This window comes from Corvus cornix, chromosome 13, assembly GCF_000738735.6.
Source record: "Corvus cornix cornix isolate S_Up_H32 chromosome 13, ASM73873v5, whole genome shotgun sequence".
Lineage (NCBI taxonomy): Eukaryota > Metazoa > Chordata > Aves > Passeriformes > Corvidae > Corvus > Corvus cornix.
This window is the reverse complement of record NC_046343.1, coordinates 17,960,546-17,978,125: the sequence shown is the minus strand read 5'-3', so window position 1 is coordinate 17,978,125 and position 17,580 is coordinate 17,960,546. Positions and strand designations below refer to the sequence as shown.

Genomic DNA, 17,580 nt, shown 5'->3' with positions numbered 1-17,580 from the left:
CCCTTCCACAGCCTCCACAGCCTCTGCTGGACTCATTCCAGGAGTTCCATGTCCCTCCTGTCCTGAGGAGCCCAACTGGACACAGCACTCCAGATGTGGCCTCATCAGGGCTGAGGAGAGGGGCAGGATCACCTCCCTGACCTTCTGGCAATGTTCTTCCTGATTCACCCCAGGATACCATTGGCCTTCTTGTCCCCCAGGACACTGCTGGCTCAGGGACAGCTCAGTGTCCACCAGGACCCCAAGGTCCTTCTCCACAGAGCTGTCCTCCAGCAGATCAGCCCCAGCCTGATGCATGGGGAGATGCCTTCCCAAGTGTAGATAAGCACGAATAAGATATCCTTGCATAAAGACAAGTGGCAGATTTGTAACTGATTGGTTTACTATGGTGTTCCTAAAAAAAAAAAACCACCCAAGCAAAACATTCTGCTTAAAGACGTTACTTTTTTATGTACACCTTCCTCTATAGTTTGTGCCTTAGTATTACAAAGTTAGCACAGCTTATAAATCAGCTGGTAACATTTTGTCTTCATTCTGCTGGAAAAGATCTTCTTTCTCTTCACTGAAGTAATTACTTTTGTGAACAATCCATTGAAGAGATCACTGAAGTCTTCAATAGTTACATGATTCCAGTCCTTAACTGTAAAATGTAATTTGCCTAAAGCATCACATACAAAAAGTTTACTTTTCAAGACTAGAAAAGTCTGGTCCTCCTTTGCTGTAGTTTCCAGAAATTTCTGCCCCACTGAAGTCAAATCCAGGGTTCTGATGGAGGTAAAATTAAAAATTGTTTAGAATAAAAATGCTTTAAAAAATCTCAGCCCACAAACAAAAACCCTAAAATGCTTCTTGTTAATATTCTGCCATTGTTAACAAGAACATGTAACAACCAACTTGTCAAACATTTATCACAGCACTGAAATTCTCGGAAAATGTGTCAACAAACTTTGAATTGCCATAGTTTGGTTGCCTACTGCTGAAGTGACTTTGTAATGCTGTTCTTGACTTGGCAAGCAGATCTCCCAGAAAAGAAGTATTACGGAAAGTTTAAGAGATCTGGCTTTTGGTGTCCTTTGGAATTGCCTTTTGAAAATCTACGTACATGCCCTGATGGATAACAAGGTTCATAAAACTGCTGTTCTCTTTTGCAGTACATAGCGTGCTGATTCAGCTGCTAAGTAAAATGATGTAATTCTACAACTCTGCAGACATGTACAGGAATAGTTGTCTGCTAAAGGTATAGCAAAACAATTTAAGCACTTTTAGTGAAAGCGCAAGGAAACATCTTTCCCAGCTAACTATTCTACTCCATCTTACGTTATAAACAAGCATATCCAGTAGTTTGATGTTCAAACTTTACTGTAAATATGGCTATGTCATAATTCTAGATAATAGTAGAAGTTGTGTGTAGCCTAAAAAGTGAAGACTTGTTAGGAAGATGAAGTAAAACAGCAATAGCCTCTCTAAACTCACCTGAACTTTTCACAAACCTTACAGACAGAGTGCAGACAGAATAATCTCTTCAAAGCCCAGTAATAAAACCTTGTAAGCATTTTATAGATATTGAACTAAATCATGTATTTCCATTGCATTTTCTCAGCTTTCCTGGCCATAAGCTCTGTGTGGTAACAAAAAATATAAGGAGTAATTATGGTCCTTTAACTTACTTCTCTTTGGAATCGCTCCAGTGTAAGTTTCCTTTGCATCTGGTCCTGCACCCAAGGATCAGCAGCATATTCATTTTCTAACAGAGATGTCCAACAATTTCCAGCGTCTCTATTTGTCTTCATTAGAACAATTCGTATCAGCTGCCTGTCTTCTGTTGAATGAAAAAACATAGAACAACCTTTAAACTCAGTCCTACGTGCTGGTTCTTTTCTTGGTTTGGTGAATTCACCATTAACAAGCACAAGATGTGAAGTAATTTAAATTCTTAATGCCAATGCCAATCTGGTTCTTGATAAATAAATAAACATTAATAAGAAAAAAAAGGCTAAAGCAAAGACAGCCTGTACTGTCATCTCTCCCCTTCTGGCCTGTGAAATGCTGAAGCTGTTTTAAGGGATTAAAACACAGATTGTAAGTACTTCTATTGCAAACATAGAGGTTCACAACAGAGGAAAGATTTAATCTATTAATACAGACAACTCTGCTAAGGCAATAATGAAAAATTTGAGGTCAGGCTTTACAGAGAGTTATTACCAACAGAAGCTAGAACTAAGTTTTAGCAACATATGAACAGATGATTATTTAAAAACTGTGTATGCCCATAGAGAATATATTGGAAGCATGTTTCAAAGTAAATGTGCAGGGTATTTAGTTCTACTGAAGTGAATAAATACAGCATTAGAAGTGTATTTTGAAGATCATTCACATACTGAAAAAGACTGGGCTTCACTTCACAATGTGTGTTAACACTTCTAGTTTAAGGATTGATTGATTATTTAGTAATTTAAAATAAATATTGACCGGAAAAGAAAATCCTTCATAGGAAAACAATGAGAGGCACAGTCCATAAATATGATTGCCAAACCCCAAAATATTCTGAATACTTTACAGTGTTTATGATACAATGGCCAGATACATTTTTTCCTCATTATATATATATACACCTTAGTGTGATTTTTAAATTTCTTTCTGATTCTCTTGCACTGTAGATTTTGACACTCATTCAAAAAATGTAATGCATAAAAAGTAATAATTATGGAGATTCATAGGCCACACAACTGTACCGTAACTGTTTACCTTTAAATGAAGATTTGCAAAAAACTTCTCACTATATGAAGATGTTTGTAACCCATCGATTATGACCTTCCAGGATGTGGCATTTTCTCATTAACCTTAGTCTCAAGTGCTTTTGTAATACCTCAATTCCTTAATCCTGCAATAATGATTGCCTTTTTACAAAGTTATGAACAGGGAAGAAAGTAATCTTTCCCATTGATAAAGAGGGGGTAAACTATTCTGCAGTGTCTATTGGAAAGTTTTACTGCCTTTATATCACTTCAGATGTAGGTTATTACCTAAGGTCCATGTTCCTTCATCAGTTACTGTAGAGTCAAAAAGCTTACCCTGCAAAAGATAGGTACAATATTAAAAATCAGTAAAACGTCTTCAGCATCTAGTTCACATTGTTATGAAGTTTTACTCACAACCACCTTCTATTCTGCTGAAAATGAACAGAGTGATCTGGCCCTACAAATACAGACTTGCATGTAGCCTTGTCAAAGAATATAATTGCTTGTTATGCAATTTTTTAAAAAATGAAGCATTTAATATCTGTCATTGTTTCAGTATCTGGAGTCATTGAAAAGGCTTGTGTTTCTCAGCAGGTAATGCCATTTTTAATAATCTTGTCATGAAAATGCAAGTGTTTTTGCCAGGAGTAACATCTAGCTCTGGTGCAGGATACAGACAGTATGAGCAGTTCATTATAAATGTGAAAGTAAATCTGTCTTTAGGCTGGGTTTTTTTTTGGCTTTCTGGAGCAATTGAAGCTGTGCACTGAAATGCTGCCCACATCCACGTTAAAATCCATGTGAATTTGTATCTTTATTTTTCATAGAATCACAGAATGGTTTGGTTTGGAAGGGACCTTGAAGTTCATCTCATTCCAGCTCCCTGCCATGGGCCAGGACACCTTCCACTATCCCAGGTTGTTCCAAGCTCTGCCCAACCCAGCCTTGAACACTTCCAGAGATGGGCATCCACAGCTCCTCTGGGGAACCTGTGCCAGGGCTTCACTCATTTCTTCCTAACATCCAGTATAACACTGTCTTCTGACTATTTAAAGCCCTTCCCCCTTGTCCCATCACTACATGTAAGAACTCCCTCTCCAGCTCTCTTTCCATGTACTGGAGTACATGCACCATCTGAAAAACCTCGTGCAGGTTTTCCAAGGAATGTCATTTTTAATGTATCAAACCTGGGATAAAGAACAGCCACCACAGGGCACAGGTGTGCAAACCTTCTCCCAGGCGACTAATGACAGCACATGATGACACAGTCTGAGCTGTGCCAGGGCAAGTCTGGGTTGGACATCAGGAAGAAATTTCACAGAAACTGTGATTAGACATTGGATCGGGCTGCCCAGGGAGGTGGCGGAGTCACAGTCCCTGGAGGGGACTGTGTTTAAGGAAAGCCCACGGTCGGTTGACACAGTCGCTCATAGGCTGGACTCGATGATTTCAAAGGTATTTTATAACCGAATTGAGCCCGTGCCCCCCCGGCGCCTCGCGGCCTCCGCGTCGAGCGCGGCCGCCGGCCCGTTCCCCCCGGGCTGCCCGCGGTACCTGCAGCAGCTCCTGCCCGCGCACGGCCAGCGCGATGTGCCGGCTCCGCAGGCTGCAGTGCACGTCCTTGGCACGGGTGCCCGGCGGGACGCGCACCTCGATGAACACCTCCTCCAGCGTCTGGTACCAGCGGCCCCAGGGCGTTCCGCAGGGCACCACCCCGCTGCGCTCCTCGAACGGAGCCGACATGGGACACGACGGCAGCGCTCCGCTCGGCGATCCGCACCGAACCGCACAGACAGTCCCGCACAGCGGCCCGGCCCGCTCCGCTCCGCGATCCCGGCCCCGCTCCCCGCCCCGCCCCGCCCCGCCCCGCCCCGCCCCGCCCCGCCCCGCCCCGGCCCGGCCCGGCCTGACCCGCCGGGAGCGCCCACCCCGCGCACGCGCACCGCCGACCGCGCCCCTTCGCCGGGCCCGCAGCGCGCGTGCCCCGCGCCGGGCGCGCCGATTGGCCGAGGCAGGCGGGGCGGTGGGAGCTGATTGGCTGGGCGGCGCGCGCTGCGGCCGTTGGCCTCTTTGAACGCCGGGGCCACGGGGTCCCAGCGCTGCCATGGCCTCTGTGCGCGCGCCGCTTGGCCGTCAGCTCCATCTCCACCGTGATGGCAGTGCTGGTACGTGAGGAGAGGGGACAGAGGGAGCGGTGGTGAGCTATTCGGTGGTGCTCGAGGGACCAGGGGCCGGCCTCAGGGCCTCCCTTCCTGTGAGGAGCAGCCCGTAAGCGCGGTGCCTGAGGACCCTCTGGGTTCTCGCGGGGGTCCCCTTCTAAGGTAGAAGGTTCCGACTTCGTGTCTAGCCCTAGCATGCCAAATACAGTAGCGAACGTGTATAATTTACGTAGTAACTAAAGTGGTGCCAAGTCTTGCTGGCCTCTAGTTCCGTAGTACAGCGCTGTAAGAGGAACGTGCAGGGCTTGTCACGGCCGAGGCAATGCTAGCGAGAGTGTTTTCTGATGTACGAGTCTCTCACAGTGAGACTTTGGCTGTAGGTTTACCCTAGATATGTTATCAGCCTCAATTCATCGAAGCTGAAAACCCTGTAATTTACCTTCATTGTTCTTTGCTGTTCTGAAAATCTCATTTCTAGCATGTGCCTCCCTGCAAGGATCCCGTAATGTTAAGCCATCAGATGGAGCGAGAAGTTTGCTGTCCTCTGAAGCATGTCAAGGGGTTAGGAAACAGAAGAGTAAGTAAAAATTGCACAGAACACAATGATAAAATATCTTTAGATGCTACAATTGTTAGTGCTGTTAATGCTCTGCTCTTCAGAAATTGGTTTCTGTTGCAGAGATTCACTGTCTACCTTCCGACTCAAAGAAGCAGCTGTAAAAACATCTGTTGGAATCTTCCAAAAATAGCTTTATATGTGACTACTTCTAATTAGGGGGCCTCTGGAGGTCAAATAAACTACTAATTAACCTTGGGTTTAGAGATACTTTAAATGCATTTTTAGTATCTAAAGCATCCCTCAGTTCAAAACTGACATTATGGATCTGGATCATGGCAGGGAAACTTGGTAGAAGTGGAAATACCAAAACTGTCTGTCACCTGGCAGTCTGTCTCTAAACTTTGTCAAGTGCCCAGATGACTAATATTGAACTGTCTGATTGCAGTAAAAAAGCAGCTGGTACGGGGTTGTCAAGTTGATAGTCTAACAACCAGGTGGAATGTTGTCTTTTGTACACAGTTAATTAACCTTGTGTAGTTTGGTTACATTTCCCCCCGTGTGCATGTGCACTCTCTTCCTTCACCATTCTCTTCTGCATCGTTCTTCAGGTGAGACAAATCTGAGCAGTGAGAAGAGTGCACCCACCCCAGTAACTGCAAGGAGACTCATATCTCTTGGATCAATGGTAAGACTCTGCTCTGGTGTCTGTAGCAGTGTTAAATCCCAGCTAAATCTCTCTTGACTGCTTAAACAATATAGCCTCTTCATACAATTGTCATTAACCTACCCAAGTGAACTATGGAACATATTGTTGTGTCTGTGTTCGTAGTAACTAAGCAGGAAAAATGAAATTGCTGCATCCTTGGGAATTGTGCGATAATTAACTTGGGACTACAGAGCAACTTGTTATATTTGGTGCTATGCTGTTGGGATTTCTTTTCCTCTTGCTCACCATGTAGTTACGGTGTGATCCTTTCTTTTTAAGGAGATGGTGTTTTGGTTCCTTCTTTCATGGGCTGGGCAAGGCAGAGTGGAAACTTGGTGGTGTAAGAAACAGGGAGGGGATGGTACTGCATGTACAGGTTCTCAGTGTCCTATGCAAGGATATGGATTTCAAGATTCATATCTTAACAAGCTGAAAAATGATAGCCCTGACTTTACTTAAGTTTACACGTATTGGTGATGTAGGATAAAATTCTTCAAACAAACCTGAGGTGAAGATATTAAAATGTTTTTATGAAGCTTAGTGGGTGCTAAAGTCTCCAACTTTGTTAATCACCTTCCTGTCCCTGTGGTTATGAGCTGTCCCTTCAGAGTAATGCTGATGAGAAAGTAAAAACCCCATCCTAACCTGATACTTTTCTGCCCTGTCTGGAAGAGACAAAGGTTTGCTCTTTATTTGGTATGTATCTTTGTAGTATTGTCTATGTGAAGCACCCACTCTTGTATTTAATTGTATTCAGCTACTATGAAGCTAGAGATTTCTAACACATCTCTTTTCCAAAGCCGGCTAATGGGATTGTGAAGATTAAAAAAGATCTTATGCTTGTGAAAGAGAAAAAGAAACAGAAGGCACTGGAGAAGGAGGTATGAATACATTATGTGAGTGAAATCCTGTCATGTTTCCCACTTACCATAATAAAAAATACAAGCTGGTAGAATTGGCCTCTTTTGCATCACACAGCATACAAGTGTTTACAAATGGCTCTGTGCAAAAGAAAGATTATCAGATATGCATGTACAAAGCTAATGGAATTGCATTAATTCTGGCTGATTGCGAACAGTTATTCTGTCAGTCTTCTCAAAAACAGAACTAAGTCCTCTGTTGGCTACCCCATAAAGGCTCTGTTTCATTTAACTGTTGCTAGATTTTAACTGTAGCTAAGATTTTTTGCTCACTAATTGTCATACTTTCAATGCTTAAGAGGCACTCTAAATTGTATCAGCACACTTCTGTGTGCTAATTGGTGCCTTGTGTCTCAAATGTCACATTCTGCCTTTTTGTCTGTCACAGCCAAAAAGGAGAGTTTGCTTCTGTTGTGTATTAAAGCTAAGACTATTCTCATTTTAACATGTTGTACTGGCTCAGTAGCATAAAATAAGTCAGGTGAAACGTTGCTATTGTATCATGTGTAATAATAGAGAATTGTGGTGATTCTGTTGTTTCCTTCCTGTGAATGAGAGTTACAGATACATATTCTGAATGGAAGTAAATACAGTTTGGATACTTATGCCTGTGGTTTACTTGGAGAGGCTAAAGTAATGATAGTAAGGAATAAAGAAAACACCTCATGTTTTAGATCCGTGCATTAGTGAGAGAACGTGGAGAGCAGGATAAAAAACTTCAGGCTCTGGATGAAGATTTTGTTAAGATTGAAGCAAAGCTGAGTGCTGCAGTTCAGGAGAAAACCTCTCTTTCGGCAAATGTTGCATGCCTGAAAAAACAGCTTTTGGAGCTAACAAGAAGCAATGAACTACTGAAGTCAAAGGTATTCACACAAATAAGTACATCTTTGCTTTGCCTTTGCTGTTATTGAGCTTTCTGTGCAAAAGGAAGCTTTAGCTGCTGATCAGCATCTGTTTTGACATAGAGCATGTCTGGTTTGGGATCTTGTGCCTGGTCTAAACACAGAGTGGGAGGGGAACAGCTTGGAAAGGGTTGTGTGAACAGCAATTCATACAAAGGAATAATGCTTAGTGGTTTTATCTTCTTTTCTAACAAGCTGTCTGAAGATGGTGTGCAGAAGAAAATGAGCAGCCTGTGCATGGAGTTGATGAAGCTCAGAAACATGAGGGATGCTAAGGAAAAGGTATGACCATTTGCACAGGACAGTAATTCTGAGCTGCTCAGGAACAAAACCAGTGATCCTCAGTATAGTTTGAAGCTCTTGGTGGTGGTTGTTGCTTAATAAGTGGCTGATATCTTTACAGAGGGATACTTGCAATCCCGTTTAGCACAGTAGTAGGTGCTGTCATTAAACTGTAGTGATGAATTAAATTTCGGTTTACCATTGTCTCTTCCACAATGCCCTCTTTTTATATTAAATGTCATTTTAATTTTAATACATGTAGTTTGGGTTTGGTTTTTTTTTTTCAGACTGCACTGGCAAAGCAGGAAGACATGGAAATGAAGCTGCAGGAAGTGCAGAGAAATCTAGAGCATTCAAAAGGAAAAGTAGCACAGTTACAAGAAAAACTGTAAGTGCTAGGAAGGGAATTAGATGAGATGATGACCTAGCTGTGTTTCCATGCTTACCCTTTGTAGTAACCAAAATACAGGCTGTCCTCCCTACTGAGAAGGAACAGACATTATTAGTGTTTGTCATCTGGAATAAATATGATGGAATGAAGTTCTAACAGCTGCTGCGGTTTGATAAAAAACATTGCTTCTCTAGTGTATCTAATCTTTTTCCAAAAGATAAACTGTATCATGTCAACCCTTTGTCTTCCAGTGTGGTATGGGTGGGGTTTTCTTGGGTATGGGGTGGAGAGGGAAGACATACGTCTTTAGAACAGAATTGTGGTTCAGGTTGGAGGAGGACATTTGTATGGATAGGATATTTCTGACTCTTTAGACTACTAAGTTAGGAATAAGCAAGAATAGAAAAGCATTAGAGCAGGAGCTGAAATCCTAATTTAGCAGCCAGGCATTTGGCATGGATTTGATAAACGCATTCATGCTTTCCAGAGGAGTGCATTGAAGAGCCATTGTGGTGCCTTCAGAGCTGCTTTGATGTAGACATGTGCTCTGAAGAAAGGCAACTGCGGAGTCTCAGCTTCAGCAGCTCTGTGTAGATGGAGAGTGAGTTCTAACACAGCGCTTTCTATTCTGCCCAAAAAATGTCATGTGCTGTACAGGAACAGTGCACTAATGTGTAGCCTGTTGCTGAGGATAGTGACCTAGGAAAAATGAACTTCCAAGCTGTGTTTGATGTCAGATTGGCACAACTGGCACTGCAGCACAAACTTGGCTGTTAACGTACACAAAGGTAATAATGCAGGTAGTGCAGGTCACAAAGGGAGGAGATGATAATTTGCTACAAAAGCTGCATTATGTTAATGCATTATGTTTGTAGCATATTGCTCGTGGCAAAATGCGGCTTAGCATCTTTACTACAAATGAGAAGACTGTCTGGAACAGGTATGAAAAGAGGGAAGAATCACCTCTTAGAGCCAATATCAGTTTTTCAGCCAAACTGGGAGATGAAAGTGTGTTACTAATTAACTCTGAATTTGTTTAAATATATCTGTCATAAAAACTGTCTGGTTTTAGGTCTGCTACTGAGAGAGAGAAAGTTGAAGAAAAGTCTGACACTGAAAAACTTCTGGAATATATCACGGAGCTCAGGTAACAACAAATTGTTCTCAAGAAGTTAGTTTTCCTTTTGGAAACCAACAATCCTAAGCATTTTCCTTTGTGTTGATGTGTAAGCTTACGAACAAAATTTAGTGGTAACAAGTGCCTGAATTTTCTTCTACAGTCGTGTTGCAGAAACAGCTGAGAAATACAAACTGGAAGTCGCCCAGATGGAGGAGACACTGAGTAAGAAAGACCAAGATATTGAGATCCTGAAGAATACCCTCAAAACAAAAGAGGAAGAATCATGTAAATTGATGAAAGAACTTAATGAGAGGTGTCAACTGCTTCAACAAGAGAAAGGTAATTGTTAGTTCTTGTACACTGTTCCATATGTGGGATTACTCACATGCCTTAAAGCATCTCAAATAGGTTTTTTCTAAAATGTCAATTTAGACTGGTTTGTTCCAAATGAGAAGTCTCTGAGCTCCAGCTAGAAACACCAAGGCATATTTTTAACAACAGGGAAATCCCTTCACATCTGACATCTGTTAAATCTGAATTGGTGTTTCCATGGAGGGTAACTTGGGTAGATAGTACACAATGAAAATTGTAGGAGTGGCCTTAATCTGAAAGGTGAACACTTAAGTTCTTGTTCCTTATTCTTCATTGAGAAGCAGTATAATATTGTGTGAATTCACTGCTAACAGCTTGTGTACAGGTTCATTGAGGTGTTGGGAATATGGCAAGGATCCCATCTTCACCTCCTTACTCCTTCTCTCCCTACACCAGCAACTCTGCAATCTGAGATATGTACTCAGTTTTCTGTACCAGCTGCCTTCTGTGTACTAGTTTGTGGAAGAAACTTTGGGGAACTCATGTAGTTGTTTTCCCCAGCCATACGCTCTTCTGGTGAAGGCCAATTGCTTGGTCCAAACACTCCTGCTGTTTAAAATAATTTTAAAGTGGTATACCTCGAGCCAATTTTGAGGAGTTTCCAGATGGGTTTAAGGTATGGGTTTGTTTTGTGTGGGGTTTTCTTTCTGTGTTTTTGGTAGTTAGGCAAGGGAAAAACAAACAAACTAAAGATGGAATGGAAGTATTATGAATAATACATATTGTACCTATTTGAAGATAGAGAAGAGAATTTGTGTTTTATTGACAATTTCTCTATGTAGAGAAAGAGTTCTCTGAGACCAAAGGACAGTTCCTGAGTATGAATGCTGAAATAGAAGACCTGAAAAAAAAAATTGATTTGGCAGAACAAGAACACGAAAAACTGCTTCAGAAGCATGAGGAGGTCATCTCTCAGCTGCAGCAAGAGAAGGTAAATACAGACTATAAGTAAGTCTAAAAATAGGTTGTAATCTCAAGGATTGGCACTAAAAATTCTTGTTTGGATTACGCATGAGATGTGCATTCCACAGTTAGGTTATCATGGCAAAGTGGGTACTGGCCTGCAGTAACTTGTGTGGTCTAATAGGTCTGAGAATCATTGCTGGTGGGATGGAGGTTTTGGTTCTTCCCATAGATTTGAAGTTTAAACGCTGAAAACTAGCCCTCTACTACCCAGAAAGTACTGGTAGTTTTAAAATCTGTGGTACTCTGGCATGCAGGAGTCATCTGCATCAATGCAGCAGAAGTTACTGGAGTTTGAAGAGGAAGTAACAAGTGAGAGACATCTTCTGGAAGAAGAGCTGAATGATACCATGAAGGAGCTGAATAAATTGCATGCAAAGGAAAAGAAAGCTGAAAAGTTGGTGAAGCGATTGGAACAAGAAATCAAATCTCAACGTCTTGAACTTGCACAGATGGAAGAAAAGTTGACAGGGTTTGTGAAAGAAATTTTCTGATTCTAAAGCTTTGAAAGGAAGAACGTTAAATCAGTAGTGTAAACAGAGCTTCTGAGCCCAATTCAGGTTTTAGAGGCCTGAGCAGATCTGAAGTTATTTCTTGTTGATTGTTGATTACTAATAGTGATGAGATCTAATCACTAGCAGTAGTAACTTGAGTCAGTGTCAATAGTAACTTGAGTCAGTTTTACATTGTTGTAATTTAACACACACAAAAAAAAAAAAGGCAGTTGGGATTTGCTTGAAAGGCTGGTATTGTAGTGCTCTGACCTTGCTGTGCTGGGTAAGCTTTGTGCATGTTGTACTGGCTGTTTCTGTCCTGGAGAAGGCAATGACAAAAAGATTTTCAAGCCAGTTGTTTCTTGTTAAGTTTACTATTGGGTCTTCAGTCTATTCTATAACTCCCTTGGAAAGTTAAGGGGAGGGGAAATCATTAATAATACCTATTTGTGAAGATTGTGCTTTAGTATGTGAGAAGTTACTGGTTTGTCACAATGAATTTATTGCTGCTGCTTCAAGCCTTCTGTAACTGATAGCAGCATTTGGTGATACATTCAGACATACTTCTCTCCAGTGTGCAATGCTGAATTTTTATTTCAGGAAGAATGCAGAGTTGGAGCAAATCAAGGAAATGCATAGCAGTGCTGTATTGCAAATCCAAGAAGAGCACAGCAATACACTACAGAAACTTGGAAAGGCTGTTGCTGACTTTGAAAGGTATTTAAGTTTTATTAATGTATAGGACAGGGATTATCTCTAAGATGACAATAAAATGTACTGTTCGTTTATGTGTCTTGGTACTTCACACCATATGAGTGTTGGCATGGCAGTAGAGCAGAGGATTTTGTGATGGTATTTGGTGGCATTAAGAATTTATTTACTGAGCACTAGGCAAGTATAGTGACAGTATCACTGTCTAGTTCAGGAAGTTGGATATTTCTTCTTCCAAAATGTAACCAATTGGAGGTGTTAAGTGCTTTTAAATCACAATGAGATTTGTAACTAGTGATGGTGTTCTTGGCACTGAAATGTCTTGCAAAAAGACTTGTTTAGAATCAAAATTTGCACTGAATTGAGAATAGTTTCATACAGTTACTGCAAGTTTTTTACCTTAAAATATTCAGGTTGTGAAAGTATGTAAAAAGTGATACTGTTACTACTAGGTATGCGTGATCCTTCACCCATGAAGGATCCTGTGGGATATTTGCCAATGCCAACTACAGACAGTAGGAGCTTTGCTGTTTGAAATAACCTTCAGATAGAGTAGGTCTTGTGTTTTAAAATACCTACAAAAATGTGGTAGTATCTGTATCATAGAATTCATTGTAGTGTTACTGCTTATGGCTTTATGGAACTTTGTGTTGTGGTTTCTTTCTTACCTTTGGATTCATCAGTGCCTGTATGCTGCCATATCTTCAGAGTATAAAATCCTTGATACTTGCTAGCATGAGCTTGTATTGCTCTTGTAAGGTGTAAACACGTCAGTCTGTATTTTGCCTGAAGTAATAAGATTTTTCTCATTTGTACTGTAATACCAGCTACAAGAAAGCATCAGCTGAAGAAATTTGCAATTTTAAACTGGAGAATACCTCTCTGCGAGAAGAAGTTGCCAACCTAAAAAAAGTAGGCCAAGAGAATCTGCAGTTGCTTCAAGAAGCAGAATACACTAAAAACAAAGCAAACGAAGAATGTGCAAGGTACTACACAGACAAACTTTTCCATAAGCTAAGGAACACAAACTAAGACTTGGCTTTCTAACTAGAACTTCATGTGATGCTCTACAAGATCAGATCAGTATTTGGTGTAAGCAGTAGTTTCTTGCTTTTCCCAGTGCACAAGGTTGAAAATACTGACAGACAAAATTTACTAAGTTTATATGCATTAGGTCTGTCCAATCAGTTATTTTGACTTTTGTCTATATGTGGAACACAGAGGAAGAGGAAAATACTTGAATGAAATATGTTGGAATAGTCTGTTTCAGAAATACCAGTTGCAGTGACTGCTCTGCAAATAAGATCCCCAGGGGAGACAAATACTTAATGCAGAACTTACTCTTTGCCACTCCAGTCTGAATGATGTCACCTCAAGTTCTGCTCACAAGCAAATGCCAATTAACCATCCATGAATTGCCACACTGTGATGATGTAAACTGAGGTTCTCTCTCTGCCTAATATGAGGCACCACAGTGCAGCTGATGTGAAATAATACCCAAGAAGTTGTGTTAGGCCAGTAGCTGAGGACGTGCTTCTCTGGCTGTCTAACAGCAGTTCAGTGATCTATGTTCCCTATGGTTCTGTGCTGGTTAAGATGCTCCCCTTTCTTTCCTCCCACCTGCTTAATGTCTCCAGTTTCCATTAGAGCTGGTAAAAGAAAAACTGAAGAGGTATTTCCTGGTTGAGGTGGCAGGGAAGGGATGGAACAAACAGCTGGGGCTGAAGAGGGGTCATTGCTTTTAGTTGTAGGGTTTTTGAAATCTTGCATACATCCACACTGAACAGTCTTGGTTAGTTCCTGCTGGAGCAAATCTCTGCATGTAAAGCCTAACCGCTAAACTATCCCAGCTAAAAGCTGCTGGCGTTGAACAACCTTAAATGAGCAATATGATCTTTCTGTGCTTCAAAAGGACTGCTTATAGGAAAAGTTAAAAATGTTGTTCATCTTAATTGCCTTCTGTACTACTGTTTTGTTTGTGGCACTGTTTGTGCAAATTTTTATTTCAGTTCTACTAACAGCTTTTCAACCATATTTACTTGTAGGTTTTAGATTTAGTGTAGTGGGAAAAAAAAATAAAAATCAAGGGCTCATTAAGAGATTATGGTGTTTTCCTCAGGATGCTTTTAGAAGTCCAGACCAAGCTTGCACTAAAAGAAGCAGAAACACAGAGAACAAAAGAGTCTTGCCTTGCTCAAATGACTAAACTTCAGGAAAAACTTGAGGAGCAAACTGAAGATCTGAAAAGAGAACTTGAAGCAGAAAGATTAAGGTGACTTTCTCAAACTAGAACTGCATATTATGGCACATCCAAGTTTTATTGGGAAGAAGTGCTGAGAGCTAACAAGGAACATAATGAAACTCCACTTCTTTTTAGGAAAACCGTAAGTGAAGATGTGACCTCTAGCTTAAAGAAAGAGATCCAGACCTGGCGTAAACTGTATGAAGATTTACATAACAAAGTTAAGCCTTTTCAGGTGTGTTGTGAAGGAGGTGTTTGTTAGTATCTGTTGACATAAGACTTTTGCAGTTGGCTCAAGTTGTACTCTTGAGAAGTAAATATGCTACTTCCCATTCCAAGGCACTTATTCTGCAGTGGTTTCCTAAGTTACTATCCAATGAGCCAGCTATTCCCCTTCCCAAACTAATCTTCCTTGGTAGATTTCAGTTCAGTAAAAAGTTACGCTTAGTTGAAAGATTTCTAAGACATTCAAATGTATTTCAGCAACAACTAGATGCTTTTGAGGCTGAGAAGAATGCGCTCCTGGAGGAGCATGGGGCAGCCCAAGAAGAACTGAATAAACTGAGTGATGCATATGCTAAACTACTTGGCCACCAGAACATGAAGCAAAAAATCAAGCATGTTATGAAGTTGAAGGAAGACAATGCCCACCTGAAGCAGGTTTGTGAAATGAAAAATTAGAAATCTGCAAGTTACTAATGTGCTTGATGCTTTTGTTTGTTGCTGTAAATATTTATAGACTAATCCTGCAAGCTACTTATTTCTGTGCTTAAATTCCCTGCATGAAGCAGATTACAATAAACCACCAGCCTTCAGAAAAGCCAAGAGAATCTGTTTTTGAATTTTTGACTGAACTTACAACATACAAGAGGGATCAGCAGTACAAATAAGTACCTCTACTCTTAGTTTGGTTGGCTTTTCATACCTTTTTTTGGGGTCCTAGACTTAATAAACAGTCTGCTGAAAGTTTCAGACTGCCATATAGCTTAGTGGTGTTACGCTGTACCTGTACCTTGCTGCTGGTTTCTCTACACCTGTATGTTTGGGTTGGGTTTTAATGCCACCAGTCATTGTCTGTATGTTTAGCATTAGATAAAATGGCCCCCTCAGTAAATGATGAAGCAGCCTCTTCTCCTGTTCTTCATCTAACATCCAAGCATTGTTTTCTCCAGGAAGTCTCAAAATTGCGTGCATTGCTAGCCAAGGAAAAGCAAACCAACAGACATCTTCAGGAGCAGCTGTGTGCAGTACAGGGCATTAAGCGTTTTGATCCTTCCAAAGCTTTCCAGCATGATAGCAAGGAAAATATTCCTCCAAAAACACCTCTAAAAGAAGGTAAGTTTGATATTGATGTAGCCTTTGTGCCTCTTAAGCTTAAACAAAGAAGGTATGAGAGTCTTGCATAGTCTGCTGCGTCTGGGGGAGGTGAATGGCATGTCTTGTTCCACAGCAGATGTTGGAGGCTGCATCAATGGGGCACTCCCAGTGTACAGTTTGCTACTGTGCCTTCCAGCCCAGATCCTTACAATCTGACAGGAGCAGGTGGTGTGCCAGGTCAGACAGCAGAGCCATTTTCCTTCTGTCACCAGCTCACATGTTACAGCTGATGAGGTGACAGGAAGTGCCTCCTGCACAGGTCATGGGGTACAAGTGGCTCAGCCAGACCTTTGCACCCTGGTTCTTTAGCTGCTACCTGGCAGGACCCTACACCACTGCAGGTGTCAAGGGAAGATGCAAAAGGTCTGCTGATAAATGTGGAGTGGAGGAAAAGATGGAGCGCATGAGGACGCACCAAGGGAAGCAGGGTAGGGGAGAGAGTTTTGTTAGTGTGTCTGTTCCAAGGTCTGAAATCCTGGCTTACCTGTAAGATTCAGCGTAGGACCTTCTGTGCCCCAGGAGACAAGAAATTATTTCATGTGGTGGGAGCAATAGTGAAAAACTCAAATGTCATAACATTTTTCTATTACAGGTAATAAAAACAAAATTTGAAGTCTTCTTGGTATTAAGAAAATAAATCACCCATAAATTCACGTGCTACAGGAGATTTCGGCAGGCTGCTTCTTCAAGGTGAACTTGGATGCTGTATATAATACAAATCAGTAGGAGCCCTAGCAAAATGATCTAAAATTATGTACTTTTAGAAAAACTACGTTTTACTGAGAAGCAACACATGAATGCATGTTCCTGACTCCTGGTAACAACATTGCAGGCATGAATTCTGAAAAGTGTTCAGTGTTGCACTTTTTGGATATGCTGAAGCTGCTTAGTTCAGTTTTGAACAAAGCATTTAAAGTTTGGAAAAGGTGAATAAGCACTGGAGAACAAGATTACAAATGAAATCAGGCTTCAGTTAAGTTTTTTGATTTTTATATATTTTTAAATTTTTTTCTAATGCATACAATTCTATGTTAAATTAATTTTGCTGCTTATAGCCCGCTTTGGTACCAATGGCAACAATACTGCTAAGAGACCCTTCTACTTCTGTGGCCTACATACTATAGAACCAGTGTAGAAAATGAGACTGTACACTTAATTTTGATATTGTGTGGGATCTATATTCAGTATGTGCAAATTTAAATCCTGGGGCTAGGTGTTGCAGCTATTGATCTTCAGAAGAGCATTTTCAGGTCAAAGTCAAATTGACTGCATTTATCTAAACATTTGTGTACTGTGACGAAGATTAGTGTCTTAAGAGCAATGTTGTTTCCACTAGACTCTTAAATTGCCACAAAATCTTTGTAGCCAGCTGTTGTAAGTGATCAGTGCTACAGTGACAGGGAATAACAACCAAACTTGTCTCACTTGGGTGGGAGAACATCCACTGTACTCACATGCATTGTACAGACTGGAACTGTGGCAAGGGGGAAAGAATCTGTTTAACTGCATTTAAAATCAAGACTATTTTAGCACAATAAAAAATTTAAATGAAAGGATTTGTCCATTTCCTTTGCAAACCAGGGATAAAACCCAAAATGACATTACAGTGGGATTCATCTAATGTTCTTTTTTCTAGTCTTGTCT

At 41.1% G+C, this 17,580-nt stretch overlaps 2 protein-coding genes across 2 annotated transcripts; one reads left to right on the top strand and one right to left on the bottom strand.

Moving 5' to 3' along the window:
- Positions 1-361: 361 nt before the first annotated feature.
- On the bottom strand, positions 362-4,609 carry NUDCD2 (NudC domain containing 2). Its single transcript, XM_039559753.1, has 4 exons — positions 4,293-4,609; positions 3,024-3,072; positions 1,668-1,819; positions 362-765 (listed from the first exon to the last, which is right to left on the bottom strand). The coding sequence occupies exons 1-4, from the start codon at positions 4,479-4,481 to the stop codon at positions 682-684; spliced, it is 474 nt and encodes a 157-aa protein (XP_039415687.1). The 5' UTR covers positions 4,482-4,609; the 3' UTR covers positions 362-681.
- A 170-nt stretch (positions 4,610-4,779) lies between these two features.
- HMMR (hyaluronan mediated motility receptor) lies at positions 4,780-17,489 on the top strand. Its single transcript, XM_010406274.4, has 18 exons — positions 4,780-4,903; positions 5,376-5,474; positions 6,065-6,141; positions 6,963-7,043; positions 7,757-7,945; positions 8,180-8,266; positions 8,554-8,654; positions 9,730-9,804; positions 9,938-10,116; positions 10,932-11,080; positions 11,370-11,584; positions 12,207-12,323; positions 13,145-13,303; positions 14,437-14,589; positions 14,695-14,794; positions 15,043-15,219; positions 15,732-15,894; positions 16,529-17,489. The coding sequence occupies exons 1-18, from the start codon at positions 4,843-4,845 to the stop codon at positions 16,546-16,548; spliced, it is 2,202 nt and encodes a 733-aa protein (XP_010404576.4). The 5' UTR covers positions 4,780-4,842; the 3' UTR covers positions 16,549-17,489.
- The last annotated feature ends 91 nt before the right edge of the window (positions 17,490-17,580 follow it).

Coding starts and splice junctions, on each gene's coding strand:
- NUDCD2 (XM_039559753.1), bottom strand. CDS start 4,481: ATGTCGGCTCCGTTCGAGGAGCGCAGCGGGGTGGTGCCCTGCGGAACG. Junction 1,820..3,023: donor TGAAGGAACATGGACCTTAG/GTAATAACCTAC, acceptor TTCATTCAACAG/AAGACAGGCAGCTGATACGA. Junction 766..1,667: donor TGGAGCGATTCCAAAGAGAA/GTAAGTTAAAGG, acceptor TACCTCCATCAG/AACCCTGGATTTGACTTCAG.
- HMMR (XM_010406274.4), top strand. CDS start 4,843: ATGGCCTCTGTGCGCGCGCCGCTTGGCCGTCAGCTCCATCTCCACCGT. Junction 12,324..13,144: donor GCTGTTGCTGACTTTGAAAG/GTATTTAAGTTT, acceptor CTGTAATACCAG/CTACAAGAAAGCATCAGCTG. Junction 15,895..16,528: donor AAAAACACCTCTAAAAGAAG/GTAAGTTTGATA, acceptor TTTCTATTACAG/GTAATAAAAACAAAATTTGA.